General features: G+C 40.8%; 6 protein-coding genes across 6 annotated transcripts in view; 1 reads left to right on the top strand and 5 right to left on the bottom strand.

Moving 5' to 3' along the window:
* Positions 1 to 23,574, bottom strand: part of LOC126561846 (kinesin-like protein subito) — a 247,380-nt gene extending 223,806 nt beyond the window's left edge. The window contains exons 1-3 of the mRNA XM_050218183.1: positions 22,009 to 23,574; positions 21,718 to 21,928; positions 21,483 to 21,654 (exon numbers count right to left, since the gene is read on the bottom strand). Coding sequence (XP_050074140.1) covers positions 21,499 to 21,654; positions 21,718 to 21,928; positions 22,009 to 23,543 — 1,902 coding nt within the window. The 5' untranslated portion in view covers positions 23,544 to 23,574 and the 3' untranslated portion in view covers positions 21,483 to 21,498. The remainder of the gene's footprint in view (positions 1 to 21,482; positions 21,655 to 21,717; positions 21,929 to 22,008) is intronic.
* On the bottom strand, positions 583 to 976 carry LOC126563396 (uncharacterized). The gene is made up of 2 exons (XM_050220034.1): positions 968 to 976; positions 583 to 888 (listed from the first exon to the last, which is right to left on the bottom strand). Exons 1-2 carry the CDS (start codon positions 974 to 976, stop codon positions 583 to 585), a joined length of 315 nt encoding a protein of 104 aa, XP_050075991.1.
* LOC126563395 (uncharacterized) lies at positions 2,988 to 3,385 on the bottom strand. The gene is made up of 2 exons (XM_050220033.1): positions 3,377 to 3,385; positions 2,988 to 3,293 (listed from the first exon to the last, which is right to left on the bottom strand). The coding sequence occupies exons 1-2, from the start codon at positions 3,383 to 3,385 to the stop codon at positions 2,988 to 2,990; spliced, it is 315 nt and encodes a 104-aa protein (XP_050075990.1).
* Positions 6,620 to 7,010, bottom strand: LOC126560933 (uncharacterized). Its single transcript, XM_050216885.1, has 2 exons — positions 7,002 to 7,010; positions 6,620 to 6,922 (listed from the first exon to the last, which is right to left on the bottom strand). The coding sequence occupies exons 1-2, from the start codon at positions 7,008 to 7,010 to the stop codon at positions 6,620 to 6,622; spliced, it is 312 nt and encodes a 103-aa protein (XP_050072842.1).
* LOC126560932 (shematrin-like protein 2) lies at positions 9,863 to 10,422 on the top strand. The gene is made up of 2 exons (XM_050216883.1): positions 9,863 to 9,871; positions 9,970 to 10,422. Exons 1-2 carry the CDS (start codon positions 9,863 to 9,865, stop codon positions 10,420 to 10,422), a joined length of 462 nt encoding a protein of 153 aa, XP_050072840.1.
* On the bottom strand, positions 18,512 to 20,923 carry LOC126561757 (tyrosine-protein kinase transmembrane receptor Ror2). The gene is made up of 4 exons (XM_050218066.1): positions 20,454 to 20,923; positions 20,104 to 20,383; positions 19,792 to 20,034; positions 18,512 to 19,714 (listed from the first exon to the last, which is right to left on the bottom strand). The coding sequence occupies exons 1-4, from the start codon at positions 20,841 to 20,843 to the stop codon at positions 18,537 to 18,539; spliced, it is 2,091 nt and encodes a 696-aa protein (XP_050074023.1). The 5' UTR covers positions 20,844 to 20,923; the 3' UTR covers positions 18,512 to 18,536.
* Positions 23,575 to 23,662: the final 88 nt, after the last annotated feature.

Here is a 23,662-nt window from a genome sequence, read left to right as displayed (position 1 = left end):
GCATGAGGAAAATCCCAAAAAATGAAAAATGTAAGTAAGAGATCTTATTTGTGTCCGTAGTTTTAACGGAACTATGCTTCCATTATTTACAAAACTGATTTTTGAAGGAAAATTTTAAGGTACGAAGGACGAGACTTTATTTTTCATGTGTGTACCGATTTGAGCTTTCACGGAAAAGAAAATAATTTTAAATTAAACCAAACCACTAAATCGGTATTAACTTATACGCTTCATTTCTATGGTCAAATTTTCCCAGTGTCTTTGAGTGAAAATTAAACTACCACGAACGATTTTTTAATGTATTCTAATTCTTATCTTCAAAGTAATGAATCGCGTTGGAAAGAATGCTCCACTGAATCATCCCGGTAGCCGTTCGGTATTGTTCAAGCCGGCGGTTCGTTTCTTTCCCGTGCGTTGATATCACTTGATCGAGTTTGTTTCGAGCATTCTGCGTCAATTGATGCGGAATTTCGGAATGTTTTAATTCTTTCGTGGGGAATTTACTTTTTGGACGATTGAAAAATGTGTTGTTACAGTTTAAAAGCTTATATTAGGTTCAATAAATAAAATCCATTTCGTATGTTACCAGTAATAACCATAATCGTAGTAAGGATAATATCCGTAGTAGTAGTTGGGATAGTAGTATCTCGGGTAGGCATAATAGTGATGGTATCCAAAGCCGAATGTCTCTGCCTTATCCATATCGTCATCCGCAGTGAGGGCGCTTTCAGGAGCTTCCTTAGCTATTTCTGGATTGGTCGGAATTCTTTGAGGTACCTTCGTTTCTCGCTTAACAATCCTTCCTATCGGAGCTGGACCTTGTGAGGGCCATTCTGGTGGATGTGGCATCGCTGCTACGACCACAAAGACAGCAAACAGACACAGGACCTGTTGGGAGTAAGGAATCAAACACACAACACTTAGTGAATAAGCCCTTATCACTAATACTGATAAAACTCTACCACACCTTAAGCATGTTCGGGTTGGAGTCTTCTATAAAAATACTTGAACGATGCACTTGTTGTAGCTTGACTGATGCCATACCGATACAACAACCCTTGTTTTTATACCAACCTTATCGATTTGCTTAAAATCCCGTTTCCTTCGTCGGTTTGACGTCACAGAAACGAATCCATATTGAGCGAAAGTATCATTTCGCCTTATGTGCATTTCTCCGCCACACACAATCAGTCTCTGCAATGGCTAATAAAATATGCTATGTATGATTTTTATGTACAATATATTTGGCTCGTGTGAATTTTCAATACGAAACAACACTGAATGCGTTTCATGCGAATGTGACCTTGTCGGTAGGAGTTGTTTTCAGCTTTCCAAATCATCCCCAACTTCGACAGAAAGGTTCTGGATTGTTCGGATTCGAACGGACTCAGTGATTGCGAGGGGCTATAAGGTTAAGAATAGAAAACAAGTTTTAACTTTTTAGCTTTGGATTCGCTCATGAAAATGTACTTTTTTGCGAAAAAGATGGAAAACAAACATACAAGAATTTTGTAAAAACATTACACGTTTGATATAAGTACAATTATTCACAGATTTAGAAAATCGTTATACAGGAGGAAGTCGTCCAGGAAGCAATACAACTATACCATGCTCACGGAAATGAAAAACACCACAATTCCTTGATTTTTTTTTCTTTGCAGATTGGTAACACTTGCCATACAGTTAATTATGAGTTAATTTCTATACTTTTACATGGTATATCTTCACTAATTTTTGGTAGAATGACATCATCAACATCTATAGCATTTTTGTTTTTATAAAAAAGTTTATCAATATTTGTGAAACTATAAGTATCAAACAATGGTAAAAATCACGATTTATCCAATGAGATGATCGTGTTTCCAAGACGTTAAAATACATTTTACAAATAAAATTAATCAGATTCTTAGAAAATTTGTATGCTTCACAAACTCATTTTTACCCTTTGTGCAATAGCTTGCTGTCTTGTTATTATGATGACCACTTTAAAATCTTATCTGAACTTCTTCATATAGTATCTTCAGCTCTTTGGCTGGGTAAATTTGGCGATTTCTCCTCTTTGGGAAAACCCCGTCTGGTATGAAGCTTACCCTAAGAGCCACAGACAAGAATTAGAAATTTGAGACACATTATTGTCTTACATAATCGCGCTAGAACCTTGCTATTTCACAGGTTTGTGTTAATAAACTAAACAATAGATAGGTAGTGAGATGAAACCTCACCAAAACCAACCAGACCAGATTAATCCAAGCAAATGTTAATTTGAGGGTCAAATATTTTCTACGAACACAAATAATTAGCATCAATTTATTGGTAACAGCGAACAGCTTCAAACCACCGTTACAAATCACTTTGTCGAACGATACGCGATGAATCATCTCATCAGTTTGGGACTTTACATGACGGTGTAAACGAAATTTCGAACGAGATTCCAATTGTAAACACTGCGGATTATAAATCAATCTTACAGATACTAATTAAGCTTAAATAGATTGCTGCGTAAATAAAACAATTCACACCAAATGTTCTACCAGTTTCTTTGAAAAGGAAAACTCAACCATAAAACGGTCCGACCATTTTTATGCTTGACCAACCAACAAGTCACTACATTCTTTTGGGATGATTTTTGTGCCGTTCTGTACCACGACGGAACAGCAACTAAACCAAATTGCCAAATCAGCAAACCACTTTTGGACTATCCATGTCACCTATGTATTTGGCGAGTATTTTTAGAATATACAATTCAACGCATCGATGAAACGTGCTGGGAAAATGCTTGACTGCATCATACCCAGGTCGATCGTGAGCTTGTCGCTTCACGTGCATTGATGTCACTTGATCGAAGTGGCAAGTGCAAGTTCATTAATTCTTTACTATCCTAATTAGTTCTGTAATCGTTTCGATTCTTTCGTGTGGAATTTATGAGATATTAAAAAAAATTGATTTTATACTTAATTTATTTTCAATAAATAAAACCAGCTTCTGCACTACCAATAGTAGCCGTAGTGGTACCGAGGGTAATATCCATAAGAATAGCTTGGGTAGTAGTATCTCGGGTAGGCATAATAATGATGGTATCCAAAGCCGAATGTCTCTGCCTTATCCATATCGTCATCAGCAGTGACGGCGTTTGCAGGAGCTTCCTTAGAATTTTCTGGATTGAGCGGAATTCTTTGAGGTTCCTTTACTTCTCGCTTCACGATTCTTCCCACCGGAGCTGGACCTGGAGCTGGCCATTCAGGTGCATGTGGCATCGCTGCTACGACCACAACAACAGCAAACAAACACAGGAGCTGTTGGGAAGAAAAAATCGACCACACAAACACAGTTAGCAAGCACTATATAAAACCCCAACGTGTGGAAATATTCTACTCACCTTGAACATGTTGGTTGGGAGTTCCTCTGGACAACTGAAATGCGTCTGGTGTAGAAAAGCTTCTTGCACGATGCACTTGCTGGAGCTAGACTGATGCTCTACCATCCCAACAGCTCTTGTTTTTATACCATCGCAAGTTAAAATGTACAAACTCAAAGCCAAAAGTCCCGTTTCAGTTCAGCTTGACGTCACAGGGCCGAACCGATCGATTCCGACTATGAAGCGAAAGCATCATTTCAAAAGGAGAAATTCCCTGTCGCTCATGTGCAGTTCGCTGACGTATATACGCTTTCTATGTATAATTTTCCCCTTCTATATATTTTTGAGCACATCAGCCATCCTATCTTCATCAGAAACTGTTTGTTTCAACCCGTAATTTTATGCACGCCAATACGACCTTGCCGGTATTTTGTTTACCAAGCTGTATCATTAGTAATTTAAAAAAAAAATACAAGCTGAAATAAAGCAAACTAAATGCCTCATCGCTGGTTTGAGGTTCTGCTGTGTAGCAAAAGCTTACCACAAAATTAAACCCGCTACACAAAACTTGGATGGAGATGATCGTACATTTGAAGTCGTCGTGCAGAACTTTTTGAACTCTGAGACATAGACTTTGTCCAAAACGTCAGTCAGACACCCTCTCAGCCACGTTTGAGATGAAGATGCGCAGTACGTGTGGGAGCATTAATGGAAGGTCCGCTAAGATGATGAGCTCTACGAGCTGAGCGATAATTTTACCATCGTGCGACCTAAAGTGTAAAGTCCTTTTAGGCAGACCACATGTTTGTTGGGTGGTCCTTTTTTTGTTTTACGTCCTTCAAGGTCTAAAATTGTCATTTTATAAACAAAATAATCGTTTGAAGTAATATCTAATCTATGAATCTATGAAGGATCTAAAACAATAATTGCATCGACCTCTTTGAATAAAAGATGTCTATCGGTGGCAGCTTATTAGGTATTAGGATTTATTATTTAATGAAATGTTTGCTGAAAAGTGTGGTTAATGATCCTGGGCCTTCTCCAATAACTGATTTCACTAAAACAATAAACCAGTTCAGCACAATCCTTTATCGGTCCCCAGCAAGCTTATGTTTCTTGCAACAATTATAGCTTAATGCTGACGACATAAACTAGTGGGTTTACCCTGAACAACTTCCATGTTTTTCGGATTTTTATATTAGATTTAATATTATACATAATTATTGTTACAAAATCATTTATTTCGTTTACAAAGTATAATTTACAATCCATAATTTCTCGTTTTGGTAGGATTATTTCCTATTGGATTATAAATATTGCTAGAACGTTCTTTCTCGCATAACACATAGCCGCTTGGCTGGTCAATACAGCATTAGACACAAATCTTCTTCTTATAGGCTGAACTCTAAGGGCACGCCAGCCATCGAATGGTTTGCAAGACTTGCTCTTCTTTTGCTATCCACATAATTGGATAGTCAGTCTATCCTACGAGGGAATGGTCCGGATGGGATTTGAATTATCGCCTCACCACAACAATAAAAAATTACAGAACTTTACAAAACCTCTTATACACTTAATATTCTTTCAAATTAATTTCCTATAACTTCCTACAGTAATCAACATACATCGTACAGATTTTGGTGCAGATTCGATTTTATTTACATATTCTTTCCCGCTTTCTAATAGTAGGGTACGTAATAGTTGTAATAGTAGCCAGGATAACCGTATCCATAATATTCCGGATAATAGCTCGGATACACGTGGATCACTTTGTGGTATCCGAATCCGAACGTTTCTGCCTTCTCCATATCATCTTTCTCCTCAACGGCTGCAATAGCTTCCTTCGGTTCGGCTGGCACCACCGCTTCTCGTCGCACGAGTCTGGACCGTTGGAAGGGTGCACTTGGTTGGCTAATGCCAGCCGACACTGCCACAACCAGAGCAAGCAAACACAGCACCTTAAGTGAGAGCAAAACGAGAAACACTTTATTGGCACACGGGAATCACTTTGCACAGTTTTGTTCTGCTCTGCTATACCTTAAACATTTTTACTGTCGCTTCGTTTCACGATGTTTCCCACGGGAGAATATTTCTAGCACTGATGGTAGCTGCAGTTTAGAAAGCGTCTTTTATATCCCTACCTCTCAGTTGGCGCTAAATGCCTATTCGAATGTGTTGGTAGGACGGGACGCCCAAATGATCCCCAATCAAATATAGATACGACGTATGTCTATGATGTCACAACGAGAAAATTTGCGTAAAAGCAAACGATTGTAAACAAAATTTAGTGGCCAATCAATGCTGTCAATAGTTATATAGAATTAGAATTAAATACTTGACTGACTGAATATCGGCCAGGCCATTCTACCAGAGAAATATGACTGAAAAGGGAATAGTGTTGGTATGAAGAGCAGCTTACCTTTTTCGGTGCATTTATAGAGACTTGAAGTTTTAAAAACTTCATTTGCCTCTCACAAGAGAAGCTCGCTCGATACAGCAATGTTGGTAAGAATGGAGTAGAGTAAGAAAATGGAAAACCCCAAAAAGCAGGATCGCGATTAGGAGACAGGAACACAAACGAGAAACTAAAATAGAACTAACAGTGGCGTTGCAGTCTCGCGAAAGAAAGAAATTTATTGCAAGTTTGAAAAACTACAGTTATAAAAACGTTCTTTCATGATTGCGTCTGTTTATGTAATTTTATTCGCAACTTTGAGTTATATTCAATTAAAAATTAACTATTTGGTAATAGTTGCTTCGAGAAATTCATGTCGTTGAATAAATTATTTTAATGGATCGTTTAATTAAGCGTTTTAATTTTTTTTATAGAAGATGGCTTACATTTTTACAAATTACTAGACAAATTACTTGTTGTATTGTTGTGAAAAAAAAACCTTGAAAAAACTAACAAGGCATTTGAGTAATTTTATTTTAGCATATATCTCGATCATGCGACGAGCACTATCTTATGCGGATAGCATAACCTCCAGGCGCTCTTAACATTTGAATAAAGCATTCTTATTTACACGTGTTACATTTACATATTAGTCAAATTAACAGTAAAAATAAGAAACTTAAAACCCGCAATCGATCAAGAAAAATAATTAAGTAGACAACAATAAAACGTTTCTTTCTTATGAAATTTGTTTAAAACAGAACCGTTCAAAATTAAACTAATGCCAAAATGTTTAAATTTTTATGTTTTAAAACACTTTATTTACTTGTTTATGTACAATTTGATCGTCGATCGATCACCATCGACCTTTACCAGTAGTGTCCGTATCCATGGTAACCGTAGCCACCGTGGTATCCACCGTGGTAGTAACGAGGATAATGATGGTAGCCCGAGTAATATGGGACACCGACATGAATCACCTTGTGATATCCGAAGCCAAACGTTTCGGCCTTGTCCATATCGTCCTTGGCCTCAACTGCGCTTTCCTGGATGGCTGGAGCCTCCTTTTCGATCGCTACCTTCACTGCTTCCGGTGCCGCAACTTCACGCTTCTCGATCGGACCATTGGGCAACGCGGCCACAACAGCGACGAGCGCAAGCAAGCAAATAAACTGCACGAACGAAACAAAACAATGCACCAAAATTAGATTATTAAATCGTGTCACTATCTCACTGTGTCCTAACACTCACCTTGATCATCTTGGTTTAAGTTTGATTATAGGAGAATGGGATTCACTCGATCACCTTTCGGGATGCTTTGCGTTCTACTGACTGATGCCGTTGTTGGGACGTTCGATTCCTTTTATACAAATTCGACTAATTCGTTTGTTGTGTTCTAAAACCGAATACCTAGCACGACAAAGCGTACAACATAAAATTGGGAAAACCGGTATTGACAGTACGCTTACCGCCCCTTTCTAAGGATGGTACTGTGACGTACGTCTGGACGCTCATTTGCATTGTCTGCAGCTGTGGGTTAAATTTGCGTCATTTTTTGAATCATTTTCATTAAGGACCATTTGGGAGCGATCTAGAAGCGTAGTAAAAAGTGAAACTTATTCTCGAGCTAGAGAATTCTTGTTCTAGATATAGTTAGAGAATTTTAATGTTAAACATTACTGATCTGTACTGTTCGACGGGGAAAAGTTGGTAATCTTTTGCCTTTTGGTTTTTGCGACTTGGTTTATTCAGATTTATTACGACTTATGAATAAAGAAAATCTGCAGAAGATGTTCTTGATCCCGATCATCTCACACAAGCAAAATAAATAAGATGATCTTGCCAATTTCAATGAAAGTTTACATTCTAGTACCTTCTTCTCTAGTGCTTTTACTGCCATGTGCCAGTGCCATAAATCAGTTTATTGAAAACGTACCCGAAATAGCGCATCTAAAAATCAACCAGATTAGATTTCTGCAGTAAAAGATTTCGTTTTATGGAATGATAAAAAGGAATTATTGTTCATTATCATTGTTTATACATAAATACTAAGTGTACAGTGCTTCACATCACCGAATCACACGCGAACACCTGTTTTTATTACAATAAAATAGAAGCTACAAAAAATAGCTTAAACTTATAAGGTATTTGGATATGAAAAAAAATGCAAACACACCTTTCAAACATTTTTAATTATTTTCAAGCACACTTTAATAATTTTTAGCACATGTTTGGCGCATGTTTTTAGCAATGTTCTTCGGCAAATGTAGTGGTTTTAATTACATTACATTTATTATTTCAAAAATACAAGTAAATTTTTAAATTATTAAATTATTTTTAAATTATTTTTACTAGATTAATAAATAATTTTTTAAATCATTTTTTAAAATAATTTTTTTGCAAGTTTTTAGGACGATACATTTCACAGATATCAACCGAGCATGTCCAAGATTAGGCAAATAACAGAGAGGCAATGCCTGGTTAAATCTTTGTTTATTACATATTACAAGGGCTATTGACATTACGGCGCTCAGCCGTCAACTTTAAAGATAAATAAATTTTAAAAAACATTCTACGCATAAATAAATATTATAAGTAATGAGAAAATATAGCAACAGAATTAATAACACTGCCAAAGCAGGCTAGACATCCCCTCATTAGCTAAAATCTGTGTCCATTAGAGCGGTCCGGTGATGGAAGCAACGCCAGCGCTGATCTTCACACGACAAGACCGGGAGTCCAAATCCATTCAGATCGTTTCCGTGCAGTGAAGACTGGCTATCCAACTACGTTGTATCAATAAGTCACGTAATCTGTTCGCTGGCCGGTATGACATTAGCGTTAAGCTAAAAAGGAAAAATAAATGAAAAATTTTAAACTAAACTCAAGATCAACGGGGATTAAATTTTTATTCAAAAATTGTAATAAATGTTTCGAGCATTTTATCAGTAAAATAAAGAGAAAAAATGTCAGTCATACTGAAAAGGAGAGAGCTAAAAACATTTGTAAGTGCTCAAGAATTGCTAAAACTCAGACATTGGATGTGATATTTACCTACTTCAATTAAATTCAATGAGCTTCTATATTTTTTTAAATCATATTTTTATAACAGTGGATTGACCACTGAGACTGATTCAAGCCAACTTTATCAGATAAAAGATTATCCTTGCCAGTACTGTTCTAAAGCTCTTTTCAAATGTTATGCTTTTCCAAAAATAGTGAGCAATCATCCTATACTACTGAATTGAAGTTCAATTCTGGCCAGGCCGTTCTAACGGAATAAAAAAAAGGATAGAAGTCCAGCTAGTCAACATGTTTAGCTACGAATTAAACTTATTGCGTGCCAAAATATGACTTGCACTATGGTAATGTTCTGTGCAGAAGTGCTCGAATGAGTCACTCGACAAGGGAGAAAAAGTAAGTCACTTTTTTGTTACTGCTTTACGTAAATTCATTCTCACCTGACCGGTGTATATGAACGCTCACTCATCGTTCAATAATGCTTCATATACAAATGTGTCACCGAAAAGACGAACGGAAAATTGCAATTCATATTTCACACGCCCCCGTTAATGAATTCGGCAAACCGACCAGTATGCTGGAGAATCCAATGCAACCCACAAAAATCATTGCGGCACTGCGTATCGAAGCTTACACTAGATTAGAATTCAATAAAACTAAACAAAAGTTCCAGCGAGCGAAATTCTTCGGTGATATTTCGTCAAGTATCATTAAGGCTTTTCCTGACTTTGGACTTTACTGCTCTGACGACATTTAAAGCATTGTGCGACTGCTGTTGGCGATGTTCCAAGTTGGCCACGACCGAAACCATAGCGAACAGGTTGGCATGAACGAAAGTCACAGCGCACGCGCTAAACCTTCCGCCCGGTCGGACGGAATCCAGTTTCTTTGCCTGTGTATAGTGCCGAACTGTAATAAATGGATGTTTGCCCAAGAAGTTTGCTGACGTCAGTGAGAACGCGAACGGTTTGGTATAAAACCATTTCTCCGATTCGATTGCAGTATCAGTTTCCAGTCGTACCTCCCGAGGGCAGCAACATTTGAAAGCTATCGAAGCCGACAAGATTCACCTCCCCAATTTTCGCTCCATTATGCTGAAGGTAAGAAGGGCAAGGCAAATGCCGTGTGCTGGATACGCTCGAGGTGAATGTTGCTAATTTGTCATGTGCTAATGTTTGTCTTTTATTTTTCCCCACAGTTTGCCTGTTTTCTTGCCCTGGTGGCTTTGGCCATTGCCGCACCACAGACGAAACCAGGTTTCCAGCCTGCCCCAGCGGGACAGTTCGCTGGAGTACAGCCACAGTTCGCTCCATTCCCGGTGCGTCGTGCACGGGCGGTGGATGCGATCGAAGCAAAGAAGGTAGCGGATGAAACGGACGCTTCTGCTGTCGAGGCTGTCTCGACCGATGGTGAAGCGAAGGACGATATGGACAAGTCGGAAACGTTCGGATTCGGATACCATCACTACTATCCTTCCTACAGCTACGGTGGATACGGAGGATACGGTGGCTACGGGTATGGCGGTTATGGTGGATATGGAGGGTACGGATACAGCGCATACCCCAGCTATGGTGGATACGGATATGGAGGATATGGTGGATATGGTGGATATGGCGGATACCCGTACAGTTACGGTTATGGATATTACTAGTCCGAACGCAGCTCCTATCTGTGTCACTTCCGAGCTTGTACCGTGCAAGCTTCTTCGTCCACTGTACCTGTTTACTAGTGTATATGTTTAAAAAACAACCATTGAAGCTGTAAATGACTCACACAGAAAGTAGCTTTTAGTGTAAATTTTGTCAGCTAACAGAAATTTTATAAAATGATATTCTAATTCATTTTAAACAGAACTGTACATTTCCCAATAAAAAAAAAGTCTTTAACAAAATATGCAACTGGTCTTATGAAACTAGACATATAATTGAACAGTTAATCCTCACACACGGGTGGAACAGTCCGGATGGGATTCGATCTCCGGTTTCTTATGAAAAAAAGCATCTTATTTCGATTGTGATTGTCAAAATATTACTGTTTACTTATTTTTACATTCAAATCGATTGTTATTCGACATTTTGCTTAAGATATTAAAAAGATTGAGAAAATATTTTCAAGATCTATTAATGCTTCTCGATTTTGTTGAAATACTAAACAAAAAAATGTAAGATCAGGATAATTATTTAATTTTAAGCCGATTTTTTTTTAGAGAGGGTCCAGTGACTTCGGGACCGATCTGCAAACGGGTAGGACTGTGGTTCATATTCCATCTGGACCGTTTACCACGTAAGCAGCACTGGTTAATCCAGCTACGGGTAACATGTAAGTCAAGGAAAACCAATATTCGACTCGAGATTGTTAGAGTCTTATATTTACAGGGCGTTCGAGATAATTTTGACAGTCACCTACGGAGAAAGAAAAAAAAATTTATGGCAAAATCAATCATCGTAGAATTTTTTTGTTGTTTAAGAAATAGTAGCTTACCATGTATTTTATTCATTTTATTCAAAATATCCGCCCACAGCTTCTATTACGGCCTCCACCCGTCTCCGGAACCGGGAACAAGCCCTGGCGACAGTTTCGCGGGGTAGGGCCGCGAAAACGGATCTGATTTTCGCCATCAGCTCCTCCTTGGTGTTGCTGGAGGTTCTGTTGGTGTCCCGTTCCACCGCGCCCCACACGAAATAATCCATTGGATTAAGATCCGGGGAGCTGGGAGGCCACACATTCGGCGCGGTGAAGTCGTTGAAATTGGTCGCCAAGCACTTTATCGTTTTGGAGGCTGTATGGCACGGAGCGGAATCCTGCTGGAACACGTACGGTCTGCCGTTGGCCACTCTCGTGATACAAGGCTTTACGACGGTGTCCAGCATGGAAATGTACCCGTCCGCGTTCAGCCTCAGCCCCTGCTCGAAAAAGTGGGGCGTCCCCTTCCGATGACACGCAGGAAAACACCATCACCGTCTGGGGGAACTTGGTTTGCGGCTCCCGTGGCACGTCTGTCGGGCAGTAAGCCAGCCACCGGTTGTTCTGGGTGTTAACCGTATCGGCGGTTGTCGCGTCCGGGCCCTGTATATTTATATTTACACAATCTATCATGTCTGCCACACTGGGTTTAACAATGATTATTTCTAACTTCTAGGAAGTCAAACAAGAAGTTTAAATTCAATATGATTGGTAAAAGCATTTATATCAATTATAAATATATTTTTAATTTCTTTTAATTTAGTGATACGCTTATTGATATATTTCTATCTTACAGACATCTACATGATTTGTATAAAAATAAATAACAATGGAAAAGTGTACAAATTTTAAAAATTTCAAACGGAGAATACTAATCATCAATTAAATGTGTTATCATTTACCAATACATTGTTGAATCGGAATTTAATTAAATGTTCTTCGAAGGAAATTAATATTAATCAAGATATCCCTTGATTGAAGAATAAATTCAAGAGTTTTATCATTTTTAAACAAGTTTTTTGTTTACTTCGAATTACCTAACTGAAGAAAGTTCCAAGTCACTCTTCTCGTGTAAATTTTGCTAAGTTAATGTTGTGTCTTTTTTATTTATCAATTTTACATAATGTTGAACATTTTAAAATTTTTCAGCACATTTACACAAGTATTACTTAACAATTTTACTAACTATTGTTTGAACAAACGAGAATTTGCTGCAAATACAAATCTCCACCCAGCCTAAGACACGAAATATTGGCATGTTTCCTCAACAGCTATTCTACTACGCAGACACCAACTTCAGACAAAAATCCTGGCCTTGATTGATGTGTGTGCGCACCAGCTGTTGTTCGACTCTAACGAACATAGACCTCTTTTCGACTCTCCTCTAGCCAACGTATTGTTCCACTCGCCTAAGCTTCTTCTGGGGGCGGTACCAAAAAGCTCACACCAGGCTTCTCCACTCCGAGGGATCTGGATCGGCTCTGGGATCTACCGGTGAACCACTCCTGAAACTGCCCCGACAAGGACTGTGGCATGCTTGTGTAGCTTCTCTGCGTGGAGCTTTAGTCTTCAACAGTTCGTGACAGTTCGGACCCACAGTGTTGGAAACCGATCGTTCGCTTCGCAAACGGTGACGCCATCAACCGTAGCACGTGCAAAAGATGTCTCGCTGGACACTTGGTTTTTGTAGGTTTCTTGCGCCGTTTGCCAACTAACGGGTGCCGTCTCGAACGTGCACACACACACATACAAACGTACGATCAACCTGGGGAGAACCGGCTTAAGATTCCAGCGTTCGTAGCTCTCGAGAATTCCGTTGGACGCTAGACCGACATGTATGTAAACAATCGCTCGTACTTGCAGCCCGTCCAACCTTTGGGCGCGTCACCGTGCTCTGCCGAATCAAATACATAGCGATGATCACCGACCACCGATCATCATACAGGTGGATTGTTCGAGCAGATCGCGTTTTGGAGGATCTTATAAAACGGACCTGATGGTCTAAGCTCAGGGTCAGTAAGAATTTCGTCGAATTTCGGAAAAGTGTTCAACTCCGTCGAGTTACAACAAACGTACTATCACACCCGTGAAGTGATCCTCGTGCAAGGATGCAAACGATCAAGGCAAGAGTGTTCCTGCTGCTGCTGATGCAGCTGTTTATCGTCCTGTCGGTAGGCGTTGGAACTACCGAGGGTTGGCCGATACCGGGACCCAACATTATTGATGCGCCTCGTCACAAGGACGACAGCATCCCGTCGGCTATCGCTGGCAATCCGAGACCGCTGCTCGATGGAGATGTAAGTATAATCTTCGATCTTTTCTCGCAATATCACGTTCGTCTCTTGACACTAATAACTCCTTTTCGAAATCCCTTCTTGCCAGGCCAAAATGGTTATCTACGATCTTGCGGCAACCATTACGGACGAGGGCTTCGATGCCATGGAGTCAACCAACATCGGGTTTCTGTGGAATCCGCTGGCAGGCAGCTTCAATCCCTTCTGGTAGAGCACCGGATATCAACGGATGACAGACATGACATGACCGCCGGTATGGCGCTGGGCTGCGGAAGTCCAATAAACTCTCGACAAACGTGTTGCGAGTTGTGCATTTAAGGCTTGTGATAGTTTCAATCTCGTGTGATAATAAGTAACAATAAGTGACGTCGAAATTAGCTCTCTGTACTATTGCTGGTTTGTTTGTTTTGTTTATATTTTGTGAATCACTTCGGAGGAAATAAACAATCTCATGATCGTTTCTTGAAATTAGTGGAATTTTGTACGCAAAGGGAGGATTAGCTGGAGTGCAACATTTTCTGGTACATTTTTAATACTCTTCCGACGGCAATGAGAAATTATTTTAAAGAATCGGTTGACAAACTTCTGCTGGGATTTTCGGTTTTGTCCTAAATTTCATCAATGATTGTGTAATAATAAACAAAAACTTGTAATAAGTTTAAACAATTTTCGACCAAAAAATATGTTATAATCTCTAAATAAAAAAAACGTATTTTTGATACTCGTTCATATTAATTTTAATTCAAAATAACATATAAAACCAAGCGAAGAAATAAGAATAAAATCTGTAATTTCGTTTAACAACATTATATATTCAGCAAACGTTAAAATTGTAACATAAAGTTGAAAAGTAACGATTAATCAATGGAAATATGGATACATATGAAAAAAGCGAATTAGATAAAAAGTATTTAAAAAGAAATCCGTCTATAGGCTGTAGATAAGCCATAATTAAAATACATTAAATTAAGTAAATTAAAGGCTTAAATAGTTAAAAAGTATGATATTTAACTTAGTTTTCGCAGCATTTATTTTTAATTGATCTCATTATATCCTGCTAAGTTTAGTCTCTCAGGCTCGATTTTTTACGGTACGGCATGATAATTTCGTGTAAATTATACTCAAATTAACATCAGATAAAGTAACCGTTCTTATTTGATACCAAGAGCACATTATGTTAACAACCCTAACTGGACGATACCAGTTCCTTTCACAACATGTATTGACCATATCGAACCCACCCATAAAATTTTCCCCATCGAAAAAACCAATCCCACTCTTTTTACATTCAACCCAGAAGGTGTTAACTATGCAGAATTTGTAAATGAATAAAATTAAACAAGCACCCAAACAAACCCAAAATTGTTTACATACCCCCATCCCGATGCCACGGCGGAGACCTGCCCACCGTTAGGCGTTGGTATTGCCCATGGGAAATACGCCACTTTCCAATATTTCCAATCGTTCATCAATCAACCATGTAGCACCGCGAAAGAAAGCATCATTCTTTCTCGCCCAACAACCACCCAAAAAAAACCTCCACGCGACAAATCCAAAACCCAAGTATGCAAATTATTATCGCGCTCTCTGTTTGTGTGTCCACGCTTCGCGATTTGATGATGCCACGCCGGTGCACGTGCGTTTTTTTCCCGCTCGTGCCTTCATCAAGCCCACGCGGTCCGCGAACACACACCTTACCAATACGCGCATCGACAACAGCCTTCTCTGCAGTACATTGACGACGTGCCTTCGGCCTTGATGACGTATCAGTCAAGTGTTTGGCACACGAAGCTGATCGTTGGCGCCAGACCGTCGATTCGGATCCAGTTTGCTGTATAGAGAGAGAGAGATAAAGGGCGCGTAGTAAACCAACCCCACATTGTTGACACTGTAATGGCTCACCGATTTCCCTCCCAAGCAGCACTTCTCAACGGTAAATATGGTAAACGAACTGGACGGATTCCCTCTTTTCGCGGGCGCTGAATCATCCACGATTACCGTCTCGCACCCGGGATAGACTTTCTGCAGCAACGTATGACGTTGAAAAGCACGACACGTGACTGGGACGCAAATTTCGAACAGATGAATTTATCACTTGAGAGTGAGCGGACTGTGACCTCTTATCCATTTGCAGCTCCTGTGAATGGTCAGCGAGTCATTTGCATTCGCGTTTTTTTTAGGTTTCAATTTATTTTGCCAATTAGTTTTTTAAATAATTGCAAAAATTAAAAAAAAATAAATTTTGCACTTTAGATTTACTGATCTGTTTTGACTATGCCAAGGGATTATAAATAACGATCTTCTTGACAGTCACTGGGACGCCAAATCAATGCATTTTTATGTACAGCTTCGAGATTTTTTTTAAATCATCACTTCACCTACAAAGGCATATAAAACGCTAGAAAACTGTGCTTAAAAATTGTAATCTGGATAAGGTATTCCGGTGGCCAGTGCCGGATCTAACGGTGGACGAAGGAGGCGTCCAGTAGTAGGCAACCGTACGCGGGATCTCTGATGATCGTGTTGGGAGCCCTTTTAATTTCTCACTTTTGATTGTGATGATGATGGCCACCGATATCCGCACGCAGTCCTAATTATCCAGCTACGGGCAATTTAAGTCAAGAAAGCAAGAAACAACTGGACAAGACCACAGACCCAGGTCACAGAAGCAGAATTTAGTTAGAAGACACTCCTATGAATAATGCAATCTGTACATTTTAAGGTAGATCTCGCCTATTAAGAGACCTCGTCTCTCATGAGATGATCATGTCTATCAGGATTCTCGTGGTCCTGGAAAGAATCTGGAAAGATGCTATGAATCTTCGTCCCAAGGTGTAGAATTGCACGACCATCATATCCTCGATTTTCTGTGCTGTCCTGCAAGTGTCTTCAAACACCATCTGACCCTTAAACTCAGAACCTTCAGATGAAGCATCCTTAAAATCTGGCATGCAAAATTCAAATCTGAATAGCCCATTTCGAGGCTTTAAAAACCCATCCAACTACACTGCAAATGATCCTCTCGCGAGTTTCACTATCCACTTTGGCAGGCTTTCGCATCGTTTGCCGTTCTTTACTATGTGCGCGAATGTAAATACGCAAGGAAATTCCTTCCAATGACGACACAGCACGTGCTCGCGCTGGTTCACGATTGACGTTTCGGGCGCTCGGTGAGGGCTTTCGATGACCGATTGATTAGTCACCGCTTGAATTTCTTTCACGCACACAACCCTCAATCTTTCCTCTAATTCGGGAACACACCAAACAGCGCCGGATGAGACAAAACACATTTATATATATTTATTTTTCCACTTGGTTTGTTTGTGATGCTGCTTTTTTTTTTGGTTTGTTTGTTGTTGGTTGTTTGCTTTCTTTGTTCTTATCTGGTTCGCACTCTGTTATTCCGTTTCTCTCTTCTCCTTTCTTTTTGTATTTACTTTAAAGTTATGCTAATACACGCTCTCTTCCATTTCTTGGTATGCAGCAAGATAATTTATCATACATACTAATGCCTTTCTTGCTTGCTTTTTTTGGGAGGAGGCCTTTCGTTCTTTCATAGTGCGTCCTCGCATAATGCAACCTTCTAATTCTATAAACACCTTTTGCCAGTCATTAATTAAAATGGTCTTTGGGTTCTAGCAGCCCCATCCTACCCACTAGTAGTAGCTTTCACTCTCTTTCTCTTTCTGCCTAGTAATCTAATCAATCAATCAATTAATCAATGCGGCCAAACATTTGGCGCTTAGGAGGTACTTACGAGCTAACATATCCTTACCGGCTACTACACCTTTGATCCAGAAACCGGAAACAGCTACTACTTCTTCAAACAAGCGCGACTAAAAAACTGGTCAATTTCGTCAACTTCCCGAGCAATTGGATAATTGCTTTCAATTTTCCTCGGGGCGGAAACTATTCGATTTTCGAGAACACCAACCTGGCTTGTGGTTGATCCATCTTTGTTTTTCATCAGTTTTATCAAAATTGATACATTATTATAGTTGTGTCTTGAATGTTTGTGTATGTGTCTGTGTGTTTGTTTCGCTTACATTCTATGAGGGGCAGAATCTTATTATTACATTACTTCTTCACACTGCTGGAAGATGTGAGGACAAAATTGAAGCGTGCCAAAGTGCGCCCAACTTTTTTATTCGCTTTTTCTTTTTGTTTTATGTTACAAATGGTAAAAAAAAAACAAATTCCTACCGGCAAATCTATCTTTAAAGGGAGGTTTTTTCCGTTCTATTACTAAAGAGAATTCGATTTGTGTCAGAGAGAAGCGAAAAACATCCTTTAACCTAACGTATCGTTTCACTTTAACGAAATTGTCGATATGGTCTTTTTTTCCGTATTGCCGATCGATACACGTTATAATTCATTAAATTTATTAGTCGATTCAAAAAGGATGTTACTTATAAATTACTGTATAAATATTCTTATCGATTTCGAAATGATGATGATATCAGTTGCGAACACAAATAAAGGATGATTTGTAATAAGTATAATAACTAAAATACTGAGATTTCCATTTCAACCAGTCTGATGGTGCGGTATTTTGGACATAAAACACGTACGCAAAGTCTTATGTATTGAGCATTTGAGGACACAACATGTGTTTAATATGTTTAAAAATAAATGCTTTTTATGAGGAATCATTGAGGTGTTCGAATGAAATGAAAATGATAGTATGAGACGAATGGCACACAATCAGAATGACCATTTTTTAAATTCTCTGTCCTGCAGAAATTATGACTTTTTTTAAAGCAGTATACTAAACTGAAAATTTCTTCCTCTTTTCATTGGTGATGGAAGAAAAATCATTGGAAAATGGTAAAACGTTGCCGATGGTATGAAAATATATAGATGCAACGTATTAGAACAGGCATCATCATACATGTATATTACACAAATGCCGCTTTTCCATCCTAAATTTTCTCTTTCTTACGGCAGTGTCGTTTCTGTGCTACAACTATTTCTACCGCTACTCACCCCGAATAGTCCTTTACTGTGGCTACATCAGCATTTTTCCATCGAAATCGGCCCGTATCTGCTGAAGCTTCTGGTAGATCACATGAAAACTGGGCCTATCGCTCGGCTTTCGGCTCCAACACTTGCGCATCAGATCGTACACGGTGAGGGGCGTATTTTCTGGACATCCGAGCATGTTTCCCTCCTTCACAAACTTTACTACCTCCTCGTGCGTCATCCCGTAGTACGGTTGCATGGCGAACGAGAAGATTTCCCACAGACAAACACCGTACGCCCAAACGTCCGACTCGATCGTGTACTTATTGTAGAGGATGCTTTCCAGCGGCATCCAGCGGATCGGAATGGCATCGTTCTCGTCACCCTTGTAGTAATCCTGCAGATAGATTTTGTGCGACAATCCAAAGTCCGCTATCTTCACCACCATATGGTCATCGATCAGACAGTTGCGGGTGGCCAGATCACGGTGCACAAACTTGCGCTCGGAAAGGTACACCATGCCGGACGCTATTTGATGGGCAATGTTTAGCAGATCACCGTGCGACAGCTCCGTACTGATGCTATCCGCACGGTTTTGCTGTGCAAACGGTGAACATTGGCGCAAGAATTCGTTCAAATCACCACGAGCCATAAACTCGAACAGCAAGCACATCGGCCGCCCGATGGCACATACGCCCAGCAGCTTCACTATGTTGGGATGGTCAAATTCAGCCAACAGGCAGGCTTCCCGTTCGAAATCGACCTGCAAATCTTGGCTAGCTTCGTCCTTAAGCATTTTTACTGCGACTAGCGTAAAATCTTCACCCGATACTAGACCCGGTGCTTTCGCTTGAAAGACGCGCCCGAATGCACCCTGGCCAAGGTCTTTAATGTAGATGATGTTGTTGCGAGGAAACTCAAGCTTTTCTAGCTTGGGGTTTAACTGCGCACCGGTACGATGATAGTTTACGTTCGATGGAAGCTTATTAATATCGATTCCTTGACCATCCTGGGCAGCGGCTGTGTTATAACCGGCCGCAGCACCCGACTGGCGGCGATTGCGCCGATGGCGAGATACACGATAGCAAAGCAACACCATCAGATGGAGAAGGACAATGGCGACGAATCCGATACCCGATAGTAGGAATATCATCGATGGTGTAAAGACCGATTCCATTGTCATGTCTATTTTGCCACGAATGTCACTGGCATCGGTAGAATTTGCTAAAAAAATATGAAATTAAATAATTTTAATATCTATTTTCTACGGTACATTTAAATCTAACACCGAAAATACTCACGACAAAGCGGTATATCGCAAGCCTGCCATCGAACGGTTTTATCAGTTGTGTAGCACCACGGGGTCGGTTCTTCTCCGCCCGCATTTCGGCAATAGTTTTCCGCTTCCTGCAGCTCGGCAAACACTAACGGAGGTTTATGGTGCGAGTGTGGTTCCTGTGAATCCCACTTTTGGCATGGAATACCGGTGTTAGTTACGTTAACCGTGCCAAGATAAAACCTTCCATTTCCCATACGACAATCGTCTGAAAGTGCGACAAAACAGAGAGATTCGTAAAACAGGGCGAACTGATGGTGCGATTTTTAACACCTACAGGTCACTTCTTCTGAGACGAGTTCGGTCAGGCCCACGTGCGAGCAGACGGGAGGTTTTGCTGTTTTGTTGTATCGTGGCAATTCTTCACAGTTTGGCAGCCGGAAATGGCCTCGCGATTTGATGACATCGCCACGTTCCTTCTTTTCCTCTATGAGGGCCCAATCGTTGTAGCAGAATTGTAGATAAGTGGCCACACAATCTTCGTAGCATAGTGGTAAACGTATGGTGGTACCGTCCTTGATGACGCATTGAGGGAAAGCGTACGCACAGAGTAGTTTCTAGGAAAAAGGGAGACGAAAGTTAGTATTTTTAAGCATTTTGCTATCAATTACACATTTCGGAACTTACCTCCGCGGCCGGGCGACAGTACTGTGGCAAATCGGTAATAAGATCATCAAACAGTGCGGTAGTAATTTTCTCGTTCTCCCAACCACCGGTCCCATCTTCGCGGCTGTACCACACCTGCCGGCTGTTAATGAACCGCTTGCAAACCTTCCCATTGTACGGTGCACAGTAACCTTCTTCCTCGTCGCCAGCATCCTCCCACCCGAATGCATCTTTCGTTCCGACGCCACCGTGCCTAGGCGAGGCGGCAGCCGTTGAAACCGCCAACACCGAGCTAGGTGTGGTTAAGAACGACGCCAGCAGCACAAATCCGCCAACGTACGCCAACGAGAACAAAAGCACCCATTGTCTCCGGTTACGAGGACCAGCTGCAGAGACAACACGGTCTCTCATGTTCACTCTTCCTCACCGTGTCGCGGTTGCCGTCGTGAAGCGGGTGGTGAAGTAGTGATATCTGCTTTTAATTATTTCACTGCTAACCACACTGCACAAATTAGCTGCTCCCTGGTACGCTGGAACGCTGTGACCCCCTCCGTCGACGTATGTGTGCGAAGTGCTTGACCTCGATTTTCATGGAATCAAGAGGGACGGCACTTGCTACTACACCCGGTGCTAATTACACTACGGTGCTACAACTAATCTAACGATTCTACTCCTAACAAATATCCATTTTTTCCTTCACTTCTGCCTTTTTTTGATTATTTTCGTTCACCATTTTTTTACAAGTCTGTTTTGTTGTGCTCTTGTTCACAACTTTTCTGACATTTGACGGTGGAGCTTTGTTTTTTGGCCATAATGAAATTCAAAATATCCAGGTGTGCATGAAATCGAGCACATTTGCTCGAATTTTAAATGAGGCGAAAAGCTGCTCGATTTCTCGTTTGTTTTCAATATGTAAGTTATTTCTCTTCAGCGACCCACAGCTCTCAAATCGAAAATTTTAAAAACTTTTCAACAAAACCCATTTTGCAGCCACAACACGTAAATGAAACATGATAAAGGTGTATTTAAAAAATGTAATCAAATGCAAACGCTTCACTTTTCCTCACTAAACAGACAGTCTTCGGACACGGCTTTGCTGCAAGCGATACTTGTTCAGCTCTTCCTCGTACGCCTTCAGCTTTCTCTCGTAATCGTCCTGTTCGTCTTCCATTTCCATTATCGTTTGTTCTTTCGATTTGAGCTTTTTCTCCAGTGAAGCCAACTAAAATAAAAATCTTATTTTAGGGTATTTCCTTTAACGGAAATGATGTTTAAAATACGTTACCTGATGCTTGAAGGGCAGTATGGCTAGCTCCTGTGCACTCTGAATGCGTTGCTGGAACGATTCTTCCATAGTAGCGAAATGCTGCTGAAAATTATCCGTCAGCTCGTTTCGAAGCTGAAACTCCTGTATCACCAGCTTCTTCTGAAGACAATCAATCTCGGCATTTTTCTGTTCCGCTTCGGCAATCAGACGATCGTTCTCATGCTTCAAACTGATAAAAAATGGAAGGAAATAAATATTACTCCCCCGTGCTGATACAAATGTCTCACTTATTCTACGGTGATCACGTACTGCTCATACTCTACCAGCAGCTGATTGGTGTCAATCTTCGACGACGGACTGCCCATGGCTTGGCTAAGGAAAAACGAATATCGTGTGCTGTGCGATGCTTTCATTATCTTCGGTTGCTTACTAATAACGATCTGCTTGGCGATGGAGGAAAAGTTCAGCACGTTCAAATTTTCATCGTAAAACTCTTCCGTCGGATACACGTTGACGATCATCGTCATCGGTTCTTTACCGAGCAGTGCCGATTGTATAATCATGGTTAGCTTCGAGTCGCGCACCGGCACCAGATCGTGTACTTTCTTCGTTTTCTGATTCTTGTGTACGGTCTCGAGGCAGCGGCCAAGCACCAGCAGCGAAGTGTTAATTTTCTGCGCCTCTTTCAAACGATCGCCAAACGTTCCCGTTTTCTTCAGCCGTTCCGAACCGGCAAGATCGCAAAATTTGTAAACCGATTGGGAAATTCGTTGCGTTGATACCGAGTGCGTTATGACAGTGACCGTGAAGATGCTATGAGATCGGCTGGAGTTACTGTTAACGTCCGTAGCACCGTATGTGGCACTCTGCAACCCGTACTGGAGCAAATTGTAAGCGTCTTCCTTCGTACCGGCGTACAGTGTGGATAAACCCTTGATATAGGCATTACCATCGTTAGACAAGACCTTCATCGGTTTACGCTTTCCATAGTCACCGTCCAGGTTTAGCAAATCGTACACATTTTCATTATAAATCTCCACGAACGATATCCATATGAATACACGCTTATCACCCATATCCAGCGGTTGAAACTGGTGCTGACTCTGGATGGTATCGCTGATTATATTCTGGCTTTCCTTGCATCCCTGGCCCAGCCTAGTCTTGATGGTTTGTAGCTTTCGTAACTCATCCAGCACCGATTCATCGCTCAGCGGTATTGGTTTCATACATTCCATCTTCAGACTCGGATCGATCGAAATGTGATCGTACAGCTCCTCGTAAATCTGTTCAATCGATCGTGGCACAATACCCGGCTGTCCTTCATTTCCGAGCAAAGTATACGTTTTGCCGGAACCCGACGTCCCGTACGTCAGAAAGGTAGCACCCGGTTCACCCAGCGTAGGACGGATTGTGGGCCGGATGCAACAATCATACACCTCGGCCTGCGAAACATTCTCCTCGAACACGTTGCTGAATGTGTAGTGTTTTTCCGACGAGGACTGATTTTCACCCTGGCAGCGAGCGATCAATGTGTTTTCCTTGATTTTGATCGACATACGGCCACCCATTTTGGTGTAGGGCCGTAAGCGCAGACATACCTTTACCGTTTCTTCTTCCTTCGTCTCAACCACCGCATCATCTGGCTCGTACTGTTCCTCAAACACCTCGTCCAACACGGCTGCGGTCGCGAGTGGCATCGTTGATCCATGAGGCAAAGACACACACGATTGACGATCATCAGCCAGTAATGTTTCCAACCTAATGCGACTGATCGGCCGGGGACGGCGGCGGCGATCTACGCTGTTTTCGACCGCATTCAAAAATGAAGGTTGCGCACGCTTCATTTCTCCGAAGGGTGTTATAGCAAGTGGGACTAGAGTAAAGAAACACAGTCGTTATTTGGTCATGGTTTGTTCAATACCAATATTTTCGACTCCAACCAAGAGTCCATTTAGTGCTCGAA

Source organism: Anopheles maculipalpis, chromosome 3RL, assembly GCF_943734695.1.
Source record: "Anopheles maculipalpis chromosome 3RL, idAnoMacuDA_375_x, whole genome shotgun sequence".
NCBI classification, from domain to species: domain Eukaryota; kingdom Metazoa; phylum Arthropoda; class Insecta; order Diptera; family Culicidae; genus Anopheles; species Anopheles maculipalpis.
The sequence above is the reverse complement of the archived record's forward strand: the minus strand, read 5'-3'. Positions and strand labels throughout refer to the sequence as shown.